At 53.2% G+C, this 13,925-nt stretch overlaps 1 protein-coding gene across 4 annotated transcripts in view; it reads left to right on the top strand.

Moving 5' to 3' along the window:
• Nucleotides 1-13,362, top strand: part of MROH1 (maestro heat like repeat family member 1) — a 157,216-nt gene extending 143,854 nt beyond the window's left edge. For 3 of the 4 annotated variants that reach the window (XM_073562389.1, XM_073562386.1, XM_073562387.1), the window contains 5 exons: nucleotides 2,887-3,042; nucleotides 4,422-4,556; nucleotides 4,691-4,793; nucleotides 4,942-5,007; nucleotides 12,908-13,362. In XM_073562389.1, coding sequence (XP_073418490.1) covers nucleotides 2,887-3,042; nucleotides 4,422-4,556; nucleotides 4,691-4,793; nucleotides 4,942-5,007; nucleotides 12,908-12,993 — 546 coding nt within the window. In that variant the 3' untranslated portion in view covers nucleotides 12,994-13,362. The remainder of the gene's footprint in view (nucleotides 1-2,886; nucleotides 3,043-4,421; nucleotides 4,557-4,690; nucleotides 4,794-4,941; nucleotides 5,008-12,907) is intronic. The other variant, XM_073562390.1, reaches the window with a different exon arrangement.
• The last annotated feature ends 563 nt before the right edge of the window (nucleotides 13,363-13,925 follow it).

The following is a 13,925-nucleotide window of genomic DNA, read 5'->3' as shown; positions in this document are numbered from 1 at the left end:
TGATTCTTTTCACTACTCTTACTGTTTAAAAATTGTAATAAATACATTTATTAAAAAAAAGAAAAGAACGGACTCCGATTTTTTTTTTTTTTTTTATTTTTCAAAAGAAAATATAGGGTGCACAAAAAAAAATAATTTTCATGGTCGACGTGACCCAGTCGACGCGTTTCGACTGCACTAAGCAGTCTTACTCATGAGTCGACTGGGCCATGTCGACCATTGTGCTCTCATAGTTGTGGTAATGTTGTCAGTTACAGGCCGCTCTCATCTTTTTAAGTGGAAGAACTTGCACAATTGGTGGCTGAATACATACTTTTTTTTCCCCACTGTATATGGCGGCGCAGTGTGTTACTGATGGTAGCCTTTGTTACGGTGGTCTCCGCTCTATGCAGCTCATTCACTAGGTACCCCTGTGTGGTTCTGGGATTTTTGCTCACCGTTCTTGTGATCATTTTGACCCCACGGGGAGAGATCTTGCGTGGAGCCCCAGATGGAGGGAGATTATCAGTGGTCTTGTATGTCTTCCATTTTCTTATTATTGCTCCCACAGTTGATTTCATCACACCAAGCTACTTGCCTATCGCAGATTCAGTCTTCCCAGCCCGGTGCAGGGCTGCAATTTTGTTTCTGGTGTCCTTCACAGCTCTTTGGTCTTCACCATAGTGGAGTTTGGAGTCAGACTGTCTGAGGTTGTGGACAGGTGTATATTATAAACAGGCGCCATTACTACAGGTAATGAGGGGAGGACAGAGGAGCCTCTTACAGAAGAAGTTACAGGTCTGTGAGAGCCAGAAATCTTGCAGGTTTTTAGGCGACCAAATACTTATTTTCCACCATAGTTTGAAAAATAAATCTTCCCAAATCAGACAAGGTGATTTTCTGGATTTGTTTTCTCATTGTGTCTCTCATAGTTGTAGTCTACCTACCTATGATGTCAATTACAGGCCGCTCTCATCTTTATAAGTGGGAGAACTTGCACAATTGGTGGCTGACTAAAAACTTTTTTCCCCCACTGTAGTCTTGATCATGTGCAGTCATGATCCCCCTCTACTCCTCCTTGGTCAGGCCTCATCTGGAATACTGTGTCCAGTTTTGAGCGCCACACTCTAAAAAAGCCATTGACAAACGGGAGCAAATTCAGAGAAAAGCGACCAGGACGGTGAGCGGACTGCAAAGTATGTCCTACGAGGAACGGTTAAAGAATCTGGGAATGTTTAGCTTGTTAAAAGAGAAGACTGAGAGGAGACTTAATAGCTGTCTACAAATATCTGAAGGGCTGTCACATTGTAGAAAGATCATCTTTATTCTCATTTGCACATGGAAATGCAAGACGCAATGGGATGAAACTGAATGGGAGGAGACACAGATTAGATATTAGAAAAAACTTTTTGCCAGTGAGGGTGATCGAGTGAAACAGGCTGCCACGAGAAGTGGTGAGTTCTCCTTCAATGGAGGTCTTCAAACAGAGGCTGGACAGACATCTGTCTGGGATGGTTGAGTGAATCCTGCTTTGAGCAGGGGGTTGGACCAGATGGCCCAGGAGGTCCCTTCCAACTCTACCATTCTATGATTCTAATAGGGTTGGACCAGATGGCCCAGGAGGATCATAGAATGTTAGAATCATAGAATGTTAACAAAGTGTCCTCTGTTATTACATGTTCCATTACCATTTACTAATTTACTTGCCTTTGCATATATGCTCATCAGTTTTTTGTTTTTTTTTGTTGTTTTTTTTATAATACAAGTGGTATACTTATTTATGTTGAGCATGGTATCTCTAATGTACTGATAATACAGGGGGTGTACTCATTTATGCTGAACACTGTATATATGGGGTGTACTCAATTATGCTGAGCACTGTGTGTGTGTGTGTGTGTGTGTGTATATATATATATATATATATATATATATATATATATATTATATGTACGTGACTCTATTATGAGGTGTTCATCTGATTGAGACTCTGTTCTCTCTCTCACGATCGTTGGCTTCTTGTAGAGATTTGCGCATTGTCTCATCTGGTATTTCTGCTCTCACTCTGACCCCCGGGGCCGGAGACATCTCATCCTTACAATGTTTTATCCTCTTCGAAATTTCTGAGCCTTTCTGAGTCTGTGATTGGATGCATTGATGGAATTTTCTGAGGGGAGGGGATGTAGCTCCAGGCTCACGGAGGAGAACCACAGCACTGGGCCCACTAATGAAGAAAACGCCGGTACCAGGCCCATGGAGGAGGATGAGAACACCAGCATCGGGCCCACAGGGGAGAACACCAGTACTGGACCCTCGGAGCAGTAGCAATTCACCGGCACCAGAACTACGGAGGAGTAGAACAGCACTGGCAACGGGCCCCTGCAGAAGTTGGAGAACACCAGCTCCGGGCCAGCAGAGGGTGACAACACCTGCACCAGGCTCACTTAGGATCAGAACACCAGGGCCAGACCCAAAAATAAGGAGGAGAACACTAGGGCCGGGCTCACGAAGGAGTAGGAAAACACAGGCACCAGGCCCTCGGAGAACACCAGTGCCAGGCCCATAGAGGACGAGGAGAATGCTGGTACTGGGCTCAGTGAGGAGTAGGAGAACACTTGACCGGGATTATCTCGTTAGGGTTTGAAAGGGTTTTGGAGTTATCACTTTCATTGGGGTCTACAGTATATAAGGATTGATAGAAGCACCCTTAACAGTAACGCCCATAACAGTGATTCCAACTATGGGGTCCTTGGGTATGAGGAATGGGATCTGTGTTTGCTTGACGGTGAGGTCCTCTGTGGTTATTCTTGTGAGTGGGGCCTGCGTTTGCTCAGCAGTAGGATCCTTGGTTACTATAGCACAAAATCTCATCTATTATTATATTTTTTTTTTTTTTTTTTTTTTTTTAAGGACAGGGAAGAGTTGCGTAGATCCTCCGTCATCTTGTTCGGGAATCTCACAAAGTTCAGCTCTGGCCGTGGGGGGGAAACTCTGTTCGAGCAGATTCTGAATGGTTTAGTGACATTACTTCTTCACCTGCAGGACCCTAAACCGGATGTGGTGAAGGTAAATGTCGCAGCTTGTTGGGAAGGGGTCAGACGATTCTCCCCCATGTTGTCATCCACAGATCTTCTGTATTACAATTTACACTCCAGACGGGCGATGCGTTAGTGGGGGCCTGACCCTTGTATACTGTGAATCTAATCTACAGATCAAAGCTGTTATGGATGACAAATTTCCTACCACCTTGTAGATATACAATTGAGTGGATGACTCGGGGCTTCATCAGGTAAAATAAACCCAAAATGTAACATAATTATAAAGGGTCGGCACCTTACATCCAAAATCATCCCACGTCGCATTTGCCACGTGTTGCTCTGAAAGGTCTCCATGACCTGATGATGGACAAAAAGCTGCTATAGAGGCCTCTGATGGCGAAGCACAGCGGGTCATTGTGAGTGTGGCACGGGCAAAATAAGCTTACCGCACAACTGCCACAGAAAGTAGATACAAAGGCCATGGCTGTGCGATGTAAACCCATCATAGAAGAGATCCGACATTACCTGGCCTCCCCGGGTCTTCTCCGGTATTCCTTGGCTTTCCCTGGTTCTGATCCGGTGTTACGTGGCACCCCGGGTCAGATGTGGCGGTACTTGAGCCTTCCAGGTCTGATTCGGCATTACCTGGCCCCCCAGGTCTGATTCAGCGTTACTAGACCACTCGGGTCTTATCCTGCTTTTCTTGGCCCCCCGCATCTGATCCCGCGTCACTTGGCCGCCCGCGTCTGATCCCGCGTCACTTGGCCGCCCGCGTCTGATCCCGCGTCACTTGGCCCCCACCCCCGCGTCTGATCCCGCGTCACTTGGCCCCCACCCCCCGCGTCTGATCCCGCGTCACTTGGCCCCCTGGTATGATCACTCATTTATTGGACCCCCCCAGGTCTCAGGCGCTACCTGCTTCTGTCGTTTCTGATTTGGCGTTACCTGGCCCCCGGGTCTTATTCCGCGTTACTTAACCCCCTGGGTCTGATTCAACGCTCCCTGCCCGCGTCGTTTCTGACTTGACTCTACCTGGCCCCCCGGGTCTGATCCTGCGTTTTTTGGCCTCCCGGGTCTGATCCCGCAGTACTTAGCCCCCCCACCCCCACCCCCCGGGTCTGATCCCACATTACTTGCCCCACCCCCAGGTCTGATCCCACATTACTTGCCCCACCCCCAGGTCTGATCCCACGCTACTTGGCCCCACCCCCGGGTGTGATTCCGCGCTACTTGGCCCCCCGGGTCTGATCCCACGTTACTTGCCCCCCCATCCCGGGTCTGATCCGGCGCTACCTGCCCCCGCCGTTTCTGATTTGGCTTACCTGGCCCCCGGGTCTGATCTGGTCCACAGGGTTTAATCTGGCGTTACCTGGCCCCCTGGGTCTTCTCTCTCCTCTTGTTTCGCAGGCTTGTAAGTTTGCTCTACAGATGTGTGCCCCAAGTCTGAACAACCAAGGTCTGGCGGATATGTTCACCACCCACCTGCACCCCGATAGAGGACTGCACTTTGGGGAGTTTATGAATGATGTCTGCAAACACCTGGTGAGGAGCTGAGTGTGAGCGAGCAGAGACCCCCCCATATAGAGGAGGAGCACCTGCAGATGGGGCAGGGGATTGTCTGCTGTCCAGGTTGAGGAACAGTCGCCTTCATGTGACATTAACCTGTTCTTTTCCAGCTGCTGGGATTTCCAGACATGACTCCTCGCCTCATCCAGACCAACATTTCCTACTTCAAGAGCATCTGGCCCGACATCCGAGCAGCCGCCCCATTATTCATTGGTATTCTCTGCCACATTCGTAAATTGTTATGTTATGCGAGGGGGTCTGCTCCACCCACCACAGGGTGCCCTGGACATGGGCGTGAAGACTGCTCCTCCTACTGCAGGGGCATTTCAGCTTAATGTGTTTTTGTTTTTCATCTCTGCAGGGTTCTTGGTGTTGCACATGCAGCCGGATCAGTGTAAAATGGTTGATTTAGATCATCTGGTGTCATGTGAGTTCCTTGTTAGGTGGATGATGAGTTTAATAAAGTGTCAGGGCTTCTCCCATAAGTGTTCCCTGTTTTTTTGCCCTTGGTCTTACTCTTATTTATGTCCTCCATGCCTATTTGCACCTTGTCTTTTTCTTCCTCTTGCCTTGCATGCCTCTCTGCACTTGGTCTTCCTTTTACTCGTGTCCCCCCTGCTTTTGTTCTTCTTCTTCGTTTCTCCACTGCCTGTCAGCACTTGGTTTCCCTTGTGTCCTTCCTGCATGCTTGAGTTTGGTGTCCCTCTTACTGTTGTCATCCTTGCCTGTCTGTGCTTGATCTCTCTTCCCCCGGTTCTCCTCTCCTGTCCGCGATTGGTCTCCCTCTTACTCATATTCTCCCTGCACTTGGTCTCCTTCTTTCTCGGGTACCCTGCCGGTCTGCACTTGGTCTCCCTCTTTCTCGGGTGCTCCCTGCCTGTCTGTGCTCTGTCTCCCTCGTTCTCGGGTGCTCCCTGCCTGTCTGTGCTCTGTCTCCCTCGTTCTCGGGTGCTACCTGCCTGTCTGTGCTCTGTCTCCCTCGTTCTCGGGTGCTCCCTGAATATCTGCGCTCGGTTTCCCTCGTTCTCTGGTGCTACCTGCCTGTCTGTGCTCTGTCTCCCTTGTTCTCGGGTGCTCCCTGAATATCTGCGCTCGGTTTCCTTCGTTCTCGGGTGCTCCCTGCCTGTCTGTGCTCTGTCTCCCTCGTTTTCGGGTGCTCCCTGCCTGTCTGCGCTCTGTCTCCCTCGTTCTCTGGTGCTACCTGCATGTCTGTGCTCTGTCTCCCTCGTTTTCGGGTGCTCCCTGAATACCTGTGCTCTGTCTCCCTCGTTCTCGGGTGCTCCCTGCCTGTCTGCGTTCGGTTTCCCTCGTTTTCGGGTGCTCCCTGAATATCTGTGCTCGGTTTCCCTCGTTCTTGGGTGCTCCCTGCCTGTCTGCGTTCGGTGTTCTCGGGTGCTCCCTGAATATCGGTGCTCTGTTTCCCTCGTTTTTGGGTGCTCCCTGAATATCTGTGCTCTGTTTCCCTCGTTTTCGGGTGCTCCCTGTCTGTCTGTGCTGTCTCCCTCGTTCTCGGGTGCTACCTGCCTGTCTCCCTCGTTCTCAGGTGCTACCTGCCTGTCTGTGCTCTGTCTCCCTCGTTCTCGGGTGCTACCTGCCTGTCTGTGCTCTGTCTCCCTCGTTCTCGGGTGCTACCTGCCTGTCTGTGCTCTGTCTCCCTCGTTCTCGGGTGCTCCCTGAATATCTGCGCTCGGTTTCCCTCGTTCTCTGGTGCTCCCTGCCTGTCTGTGCTCTGTCTCCCTCGTTCTCTGATGCTCCCTGAATATCTGTGCTCGGTTTCCCTCGTTCTCGGGTGCTCCCTGAATATCTGTGCTCGGTTTTCCTCGTTCTCGGGTGCTCCCTGCCTATCTGCGCTCTGTCTCCCTCGTTCTTGGGTGCTCCCTGAATCTGTGCTCTGTCTCCCTCGTTCTTGGGTGCTCCCTGAATATCTGTGCTCTGTCTCGCTCGTTCTCGGGTGCTCCCTGCCTGTCTGCGCTCTTTCTCCCTCGTTCTCGGGTGCTCCCTGCCTGTCTGCGCTCTGTCTCCCTCGTTTTCGGGTGCTCCCTGAATATCTGTGCTCGGTTTCCCTCGTTCTCGGGTGCTCCCTGCCTGTCTGTGCTCGGTTTCCCTCGTTCTCGGGTGCTCCCTGAATATCTGTGCTCGATTTCCCTCTTTCTCGGGTGCTCCCTGTCTGTCTGTGCTCGATTTCCCTCGTTCTCGGGTGCTCCCTGCCTGTCTGTGCTCGGTTTCCCTTGTTCTCTGGTGCTCCCTGCCTGTCTGCGCTCTGTCTCCCTCGTTCTCGGGTGCTCTCTGAATATCTGTGCTCGGTTTCCCTTGTTCTCTGGTGCTCCCTGCCTGTCTGTGCTCTGTCTCCCTCGTTCTCGGGTGCTCCCTGCCTGTCTGTGCTCGGTTTCCCTTGTTCTCTGGTGCTCCCTGCCTGTCTGCGCTCGGTTTCCCTTGTTTTCGGGTGCTCCCTGAATATCTGTGCTCTGTTTCCCTCGTTTTCGGGTGCTCCCTGCCTGTCTGTGCTCTGTCTCCCTCGTTCTCGGGTGCTACCTGCCTGTCTGCGCTCGGTTTCCCTCGTTCTCTGGTGCTCCCTGCCTGTCTGTGCTCTGTCTCCCTCGTTCTCTGATGCTCCCTGAATATCTGTGCTCGGTTTCCCTCGTTCTCGGGTGCTCCCTGATTATCTGTGCTCGGTTTCCCTCGTTCTCGGGTGCTCCCTGAATATCTGTGCTCGGTTTTCCTCGTTCTCGGGTGCTCCCTGCCTATCTGCGCTCTGTCTCCCTCGTTCTTGGGTGCTCCCTGAATATCTGTGCTCTGTCTCCCTCGTTCTTGGGTGCTCCCTGAATATCTGTGCTCTGTCTCCCTCGTTCTCGGGTGCTCCCTGCCTGTCTGCGCTCTTTCTCCCTCGTTCTCGGGTGCTCCCTGCCTGTCTGCGCTCTGTCTCCCTCGTTTTCGGGTGCTCCCTGAATATCTGTGCTCGGTTTCCCTCGTTCTCGGGTGCTCCCTGAATACCTGTGCTCGGTTTCCCTCGTTCTCGGGTGCTCCCTGCCTGTCTGCGCTCTGTCTCCCTCGTTTTCGGGTGCTCCCTGAATATCTGTGCTCTGTCTCCCTCGTTCTCGGGTGCTCCCTGAATATCTGTGCTCGGTTTCCCTCGTTCTCGGGTGCTCCCTGCCTGTCTGTGCTCGGTTTCCCTCGTTCTCGGGTGCTCCCTGAATATCTGTGCTCGATTTCCCTCGTTCTCGGGTGCTCCCTGCCTGTCTGTGCTCGATTTCCCTCGTTCTCGGGTGCTCCCTGCCTGTCTGTGCTCGGTTTCCCTTGTTCTCTGGTGCTCCCTGCCTGTCTGCGCTCTGTCTCCCTCGTTCTCGGGTGCTCTCTGAATATCTGTGCTCGGTTTCCCTTGTTCTCTGGTGCTCCCTGCCTGTCTGTGCTCTGTCTCCCTCGTTCTCGGGTGCTCCCTGCCTGTCTGTGCTCGGTTTCCCTTGTTCTCTGGTGCTCCCTGCCTGTCTGCGCTCGGTTTCCCTTGTTTTCGGGTGCTCCCTGAATATCTGTGCTCTGTTTCCCTCGTTTTCGGGTGCTCCCTGCCTGTCTGTGCTCTGTCTCCCTCGTTCTCTGATGCTCCCTGAATATCTGTGCTCGGTTTCCCTCGTTCTCGGGTGCTCCCTGAATATCTGTGCTCGGTTTCCCTCGTTCTCGGGTGCTCCCTGAATATCTGTGCTCGGTTTTCCTCGTTCTCGGGTGCTCCCTGCCTATCTGCGCTCTGTCTCCCTCGTTCTTGGGTGCTCCCTGAATATCTGTGCTCTGTCTCCCTCGTTCTTGGGTGCTCCCTGAATATCTGTGCTCTGTCTCCCTCGTTCTCGGGTGCTCCCTGCCTGTCTGCGCTCTTTCTCCCTCGTTCTCGGGTGCTCCCTGCCTGTCTGCGCTCTGTCTCCCTCGTTTTCGGGTGCTCCCTGAATATCTGTGCTCTGTTTCCCTCGTTCTCGGGTGCTCCCTGAATACCTGTGCTCGGTTTCCCTCGTTCTCGGGTGCTCCCTGCCTGTCTGCGCTCTGTCTCCCTCGTTTTCGGGTGCTCCCTGAATATCTGTGCTCTGTCTCCCTCGTTCTCGGGTGCTCCCTGAATATCTGTGCTCGGTTTCCCTCGTTCTCGGGTGCTCCCTGCCTGTCTGTGCTCGGTTTCCCTCGTTCTCGGGTGCTCCCTGAATATCTGTGCTCGATTTCCCTCGTTCTCGGGTGCTCCCTGCCTGTCTGTGCTCGATTTCCCTCGTTCTCGGGTGCTCCCTGCCTGTCTGTGCTCGGTTTCCCTTGTTCTCTGGTGCTCCCTGCCTGTCTGCGCTCTGTCTCCCTCGTTCTCGGGTGCTCTCTGAATATCTGTGCTCGGTTTCCCTTGTTCTCTGGTGCTCCCTGCCTGTCTGTGCTCTGTCTCCCTCGTTCTCGGGTGCTCCCTGCCTGTCTGTGCTCGGTTTCCCTTGTTCTCTGGTGCTCCCTGCCTGTCTGCGCTCGGTTTCCCTTGTTTTCGGGTGCTCCCTGAATATCTGTGCTCTGTTTCCCTCGTTTTCGGGTGCTCCCTGCCTGTCTGTGCTCTGTCTCCCTCGTTCTCGGGTGCTACCTGCCTGTCTGTGCTCTGTCTCCCTCGTTCTCGGGTGCTCCCTGAATATCTGCGCTCGGTTTCCCTCGTTCTCTGGTGCTCCCTGCCTGTCTGTGCTCTGTCTCCCTCGTTCTCTGATGCTCCCTGAATATCTGTGCTCGGTTTCCCTCGTTCTCGGGTGCTCCCTGAATATCTGTGCTCGGTTTTCCTTGTTCTCGGGTGCTCCCTGCCTATCTGCGCTCTGTCTCCCTCGTTCTTGGGTGCTCCCTGAATATCTGTGCTCTGTCTCCCTCGTTCTTGGGTGCTCCCTGAATATCTGTGCTCTGTCTCCCTCGTTCTCGGGTGCTCCCTGCCTGTCTGCGCTCTTTCTCCCTCGTTCTCGGGTGCTCCCTGCCTGTCTGCGCTCTGTCTCCCTCGTTTTCGGGTGCTCCCTGAATATCTGTGCTCTGTTTCCCTCGTTCTCGGGTGCTCCCTGAATACCTGTGCTCTGTCTCCCTCGTTCTCGGGTGCTCCCTGAATATCTGTGCTCGGTTTCCCTCGTTCTCGGGTGCTCCCTGCCTGTCTGTGCTCGGTTTCCCTCGTTCTCGGGTGCTCCCTGAATATCTGTGCTCGATTTCCCTCGTTCTCGGGTGCTCCCTGCCTGTCTGTGCTCGATTTCCCTCGTTCTCGGGTGCTCCCTGCCTGTCTGTGCTCGGTTTCCCTTGTTCTCTGGTGCTCCCTGCCTGTCTGCGCTCTGTCTCCCTCGTTCTCGGGTGCTCTCTGAATATCTGTGCTCGGTTTCCCTTGTTCTCTGGTGCTCCCTGCCTGTCTGTGCTCGGTTTCCCTTGTTCTCTGGTGCTCCCTGCCTGTCTGCGCTCGGTTTCCCTTGTTTTCGGGTGCTCCCTGAATATCTGTGCTCTGTTTCCCTCGTTTTCGGGTGCTCCCTGCCTGTCTGTGCTCTGTCTCCCTCGTTCTCAGGTGCTCCCTGCCTGTCTGTGCTCGGTTTCCCTTGTTCTCTGGTGCTCCCTGCCTGTCTGTGCTCTGTTTCCCTCGTTCTCGGGTGCTCCCTGAATACCTGTGCTCTGTCTCCCTCGTTCTCGGGTGCTCCCTGAATATCTGTGCTCGGTTTCCCTCGTTCTCGGGTGCTCCCTGCCTGTCTGTGCTCGGTTTCCCTCGTTCTCGGGTGCTCCCTGAATATCTGTGCTCGATTTCCCTCGTTCTCGGGTGCTCCCTGCCTGTCTGTGCTCGATTTCCCTCGTTCTCGGGTGCTCCCTGCCTGTCTGTGCTCGGTTTCCCTTGTTCTCTGGTGCTCCCTGCCTGTCTGCGCTCTGTCTCCCTCGTTCTCGGGTGCTCTCTGAATATCTGTGCTCGGTTTCCCTTGTTCTCTGGTGCTCCCTGCCTGTCTGTGCTCGATTTCCCTTGTTCTCTGGTGCTCCCTGCCTGTCTGTGCTCTGTTTCCCTCGTTCTCGGGTGCTCCCTGAATACCTGTGCTCTGTCTCCCTCGTTCTCGGGTGCTCCCTGAATATCTGTGCTCGGTTTCCCTCGTTCTCGGGTGCTCCCTGCCTGTCTGTGCTCGGTTTCCCTCGTTCTCGGGTGCTCCCTGAATATCTGTGCTCGATTTCCCTCGTTCTCGGGTGCTCCCTGCCTGTCTGTGCTCGATTTCCCTCGTTCTCGGGTGCTCCCTGCCTGTCTGTGCTCGGTTTCCCTTGTTCTCTGGTGCTCCCTGCCTGTCTGCGCTCTGTCTCCCTCGTTCTCGGGTGCTCTCTGAATATCTGTGCTCGGTTTCCCTTGTTCTCTGGTGCTCCCTGCCTGTCTGTGCTCGATTTCCCTTGTTCTCGGGTGCTCCCTGCCTGTCTGCGCTCTGTCTCCCTCGTTCTCGGGTGCTCCCTGAATATCTGTGCTCGGTTTCCCTCGTTCTCGGGTGCTCCCTGCCTGTCTGTGCTCGGTTTCCCTCGTTCTCGGGTGCTCCCTGAATATCTGTGCTCGATTTCCCTCGTTCTCGGGTGCTCCCTGCCTGTCTGTGCTCGATTTCCCTCGTTCTCGGGTGCTCCCTGCCTGTCTGTGCTCGGTTTCCCTTGTTCTCTGGTGCTCCCTGCCTGTCTGCGCTCTGTCTCCCTCGTTCTCGGGTGCTCTCTGAATATCTGTGCTCGGTTTCCCTTGTTCTCTGGTGCTCCCTGCCTGTCTGTGCTCGATTTCCCTTGTTCTCGGGTGCTCCCTGCCTGTCTGTGCTCGGTTTCCCTTGTTCTCTGGTGCTCCCTGCCTGTCTGCGCTCTGTCTCCCTCGTTCTCGGGTGCTCTCTGAATATCTGTGCTCGGTTTCCCTTGTTCTCTGGTGCTCCCTGCCTGTCTGTGCTCTGTCTCCCTCGTTCTCGGGTGCTCCCTGCCTGTCTGTGCTCGGTTTCCCTTGTTCTCTGGTGCTCCCTGCCTGTCTGCGCTCGGTTTCCCTTGTTTTCGGGTGCTCCCTGAATATCTGTGCTCTGTTTCCCTTGTTTTCGGGTGCTCCCTGAATATCTGTGCTCTGTTTCCCTCGTTTTCGGGTGCTCCCTGCCTGTCTGTGCTCTGTCTCCCTCGTTCTCGGGTGCTCCCTGCCTGTCTGTGCTCGGTTTCCCTTGTTCTCTGGTGCTCCCTGCCTGTCTGCGCTCGGTTTCCCTTGTTTTCGGGTGCTCCCTGAATATCTGTGCTCTGTTTCCCTCGTTTTCGGGTGCTCCCTGCCTGCATTGGTCTTTCTGTGACTTATACCCTACATCATAGGCAGGAGCCGTGCAGTCAGGCCGGGAAGACACGCTTCAGATCCGAGGTGTGCATTAGTTTGCATAGATAGGTTGATCCTCTTCTCTGTGACTCCTGTTGTGGGCGCTGCTCTTCTGTGTCTCCCATCCTTGGCACATTACCTGATGTATAGCAGGGGGTCGGAGCAGGATCTTGTGGGTCATCACTCATCTTTATGGCCTGTGTCTGATGACCTGGACGCTGCTGTTTTCCTTCCTCTATTGCTATGATCAGCTGAGCAGCTTCCAGGATAAGGAGATTTACATCTGTGCAACCTGCTCCTCTGTCCCCCGGGAGCCTGCGCTTTGACTGCGGGGGCAGGAGGAAGCACCATGATCTCATTAGGCCGTCTGTCCTGCTAACGTGCAGACGGATCTCTCCGAGCTTCCCATAGGGTCGCATGTAAACAGCTACTGGAAGTAACGCTGCCCAGAGAGCGAGCCGGGCCCTGCGCCAAGGACAGAGAGCAGGGGGTGTAATAGGAGAGACAGGCGGAGAACCACTGACTGCCAAATCCCCAACACATATAGCGGGGAAGGGGCGTCCAGGAGGAAGAATGGGGGCAAGCTATAGGTGATCGCACCGTCTGAATTACGGGCTGCTGGTGTTCTTTGGACCTTTTATTCTCCTGGTCTGGAGCGAATGCCAAAAAGAGCAGTTTTTTGAGGAAAAAAAAACAATTGGCAAAGAGAGGATGGTTGATCTTCCATAACGGTCTACACTTCATGAGGGGTAGTCTCGCAATCTGGGCAAAATACCTAGTGTTCTCATGAAATTCTAGGCCCAATGTCTGCGGCTGTACGACAGTTAAGGACCCCCCGTATTCTCAGATTGCAGTTATTGATGGGGTCACACCAGCTCTCCTGTCTGCTCGCAGTAGTGCAGCCTCAGACTTTGGCTCTGGACTTTCACACTTTTCTACAACTTCTGAGGATGGCTGACTGATGACTCGCCTCCTCCTTGTGAGCAGATTGTCTGTGGTAAGACCTTCCTTGCTGACTGTCGTCTTCTCTTTCCAGCTCTCATCGTCTTGTTGAAGGATCCAGTCCCGCCTGTGCGCATGAAAGCTTCGGAGACCATGGGCCGCTTGGTGAAATTTGTCTGAGAATAGAACTACTCCACCCATGGTCTTCACTGCTGAATGTTCAGTCACCAGCATGAGCTGTCACACATGTCCTCGTCTTGTCTGTTACATCCTGGACCTGGCCATGAGGTTGGAGACCAGCAGCCTCGTGTCTTCTCTTATGGTTATGGACTTGTTGCAATAAAGACTATATGGTTGCCAGTCCAAGAGGTGCCACTCCAGGTCATGATCTCCGCAGTGTCCACGATTGTGTCCTTCATGTTTTGTGTAGGTTTCTCGCTGGGGTGTGTTGTGTATTTGTTTGTGTCCACGGTTCTGTATATTTTGGGCTGATGGGACTTTTCTATTGTGGCTTCGCGGCATCAGAAAATAAGACTATTTTCACTATGACTGTGAGTCGTGTATTAACCTTGACTGCTCCAATGTGGAGGAATGAAGGCTGCGGGACGATGGCGCCGAGATTTTAAACGTTTCTTAGCTGTGTGAAATATCTCACAAAAATACGACCTCATTCAGACTTGTGAGTTTGTGTTTCCATCATGTAGGAAACGATCGCAGCTGTGATTTGTATAGAGGGCAATGCTTCCGAAGAAAGTGCCAGCTCCCAAGGTAATGATGCTGAGAGTGCAGCTCACCGGGACAGCTCATCTGCTGGTACCTACGAGGAAAGCTCTGTGGTAGAACTTTCTGCAGATTTCTTCTCAGTAAGGGTGTGTTCACACACTGCGGATTGTGCTGTGGAATTTTCCGCCCGGATATGTGTAAATCCGCAGGTCAAAAGACTTGTGGTTTATCTGCAGATTTTCTGCGGTTTGACAACTGCCATGGAGCAGGTGCCAAACCGCAGCGGAATCCGCACAAAGAATTGACATGCTGCAGTTTTGAAACCGCAGCAAATCTGCACAAAAATTCTGCACTGTGTGCACTGCGGATTTCTATGTCCATTGATTATA

This window comes from Dendrobates tinctorius, unplaced genomic scaffold (genome assembly GCF_039654945.1).
Source record: "Dendrobates tinctorius isolate UK_male_01 unplaced genomic scaffold, ASM3965494v1 ptg000349l, whole genome shotgun sequence".
Taxonomy (NCBI): domain Eukaryota; kingdom Metazoa; phylum Chordata; class Amphibia; order Anura; family Dendrobatidae; genus Dendrobates; species Dendrobates tinctorius.
This window is presented reverse-complemented; position numbering and strand designations above follow the sequence as displayed.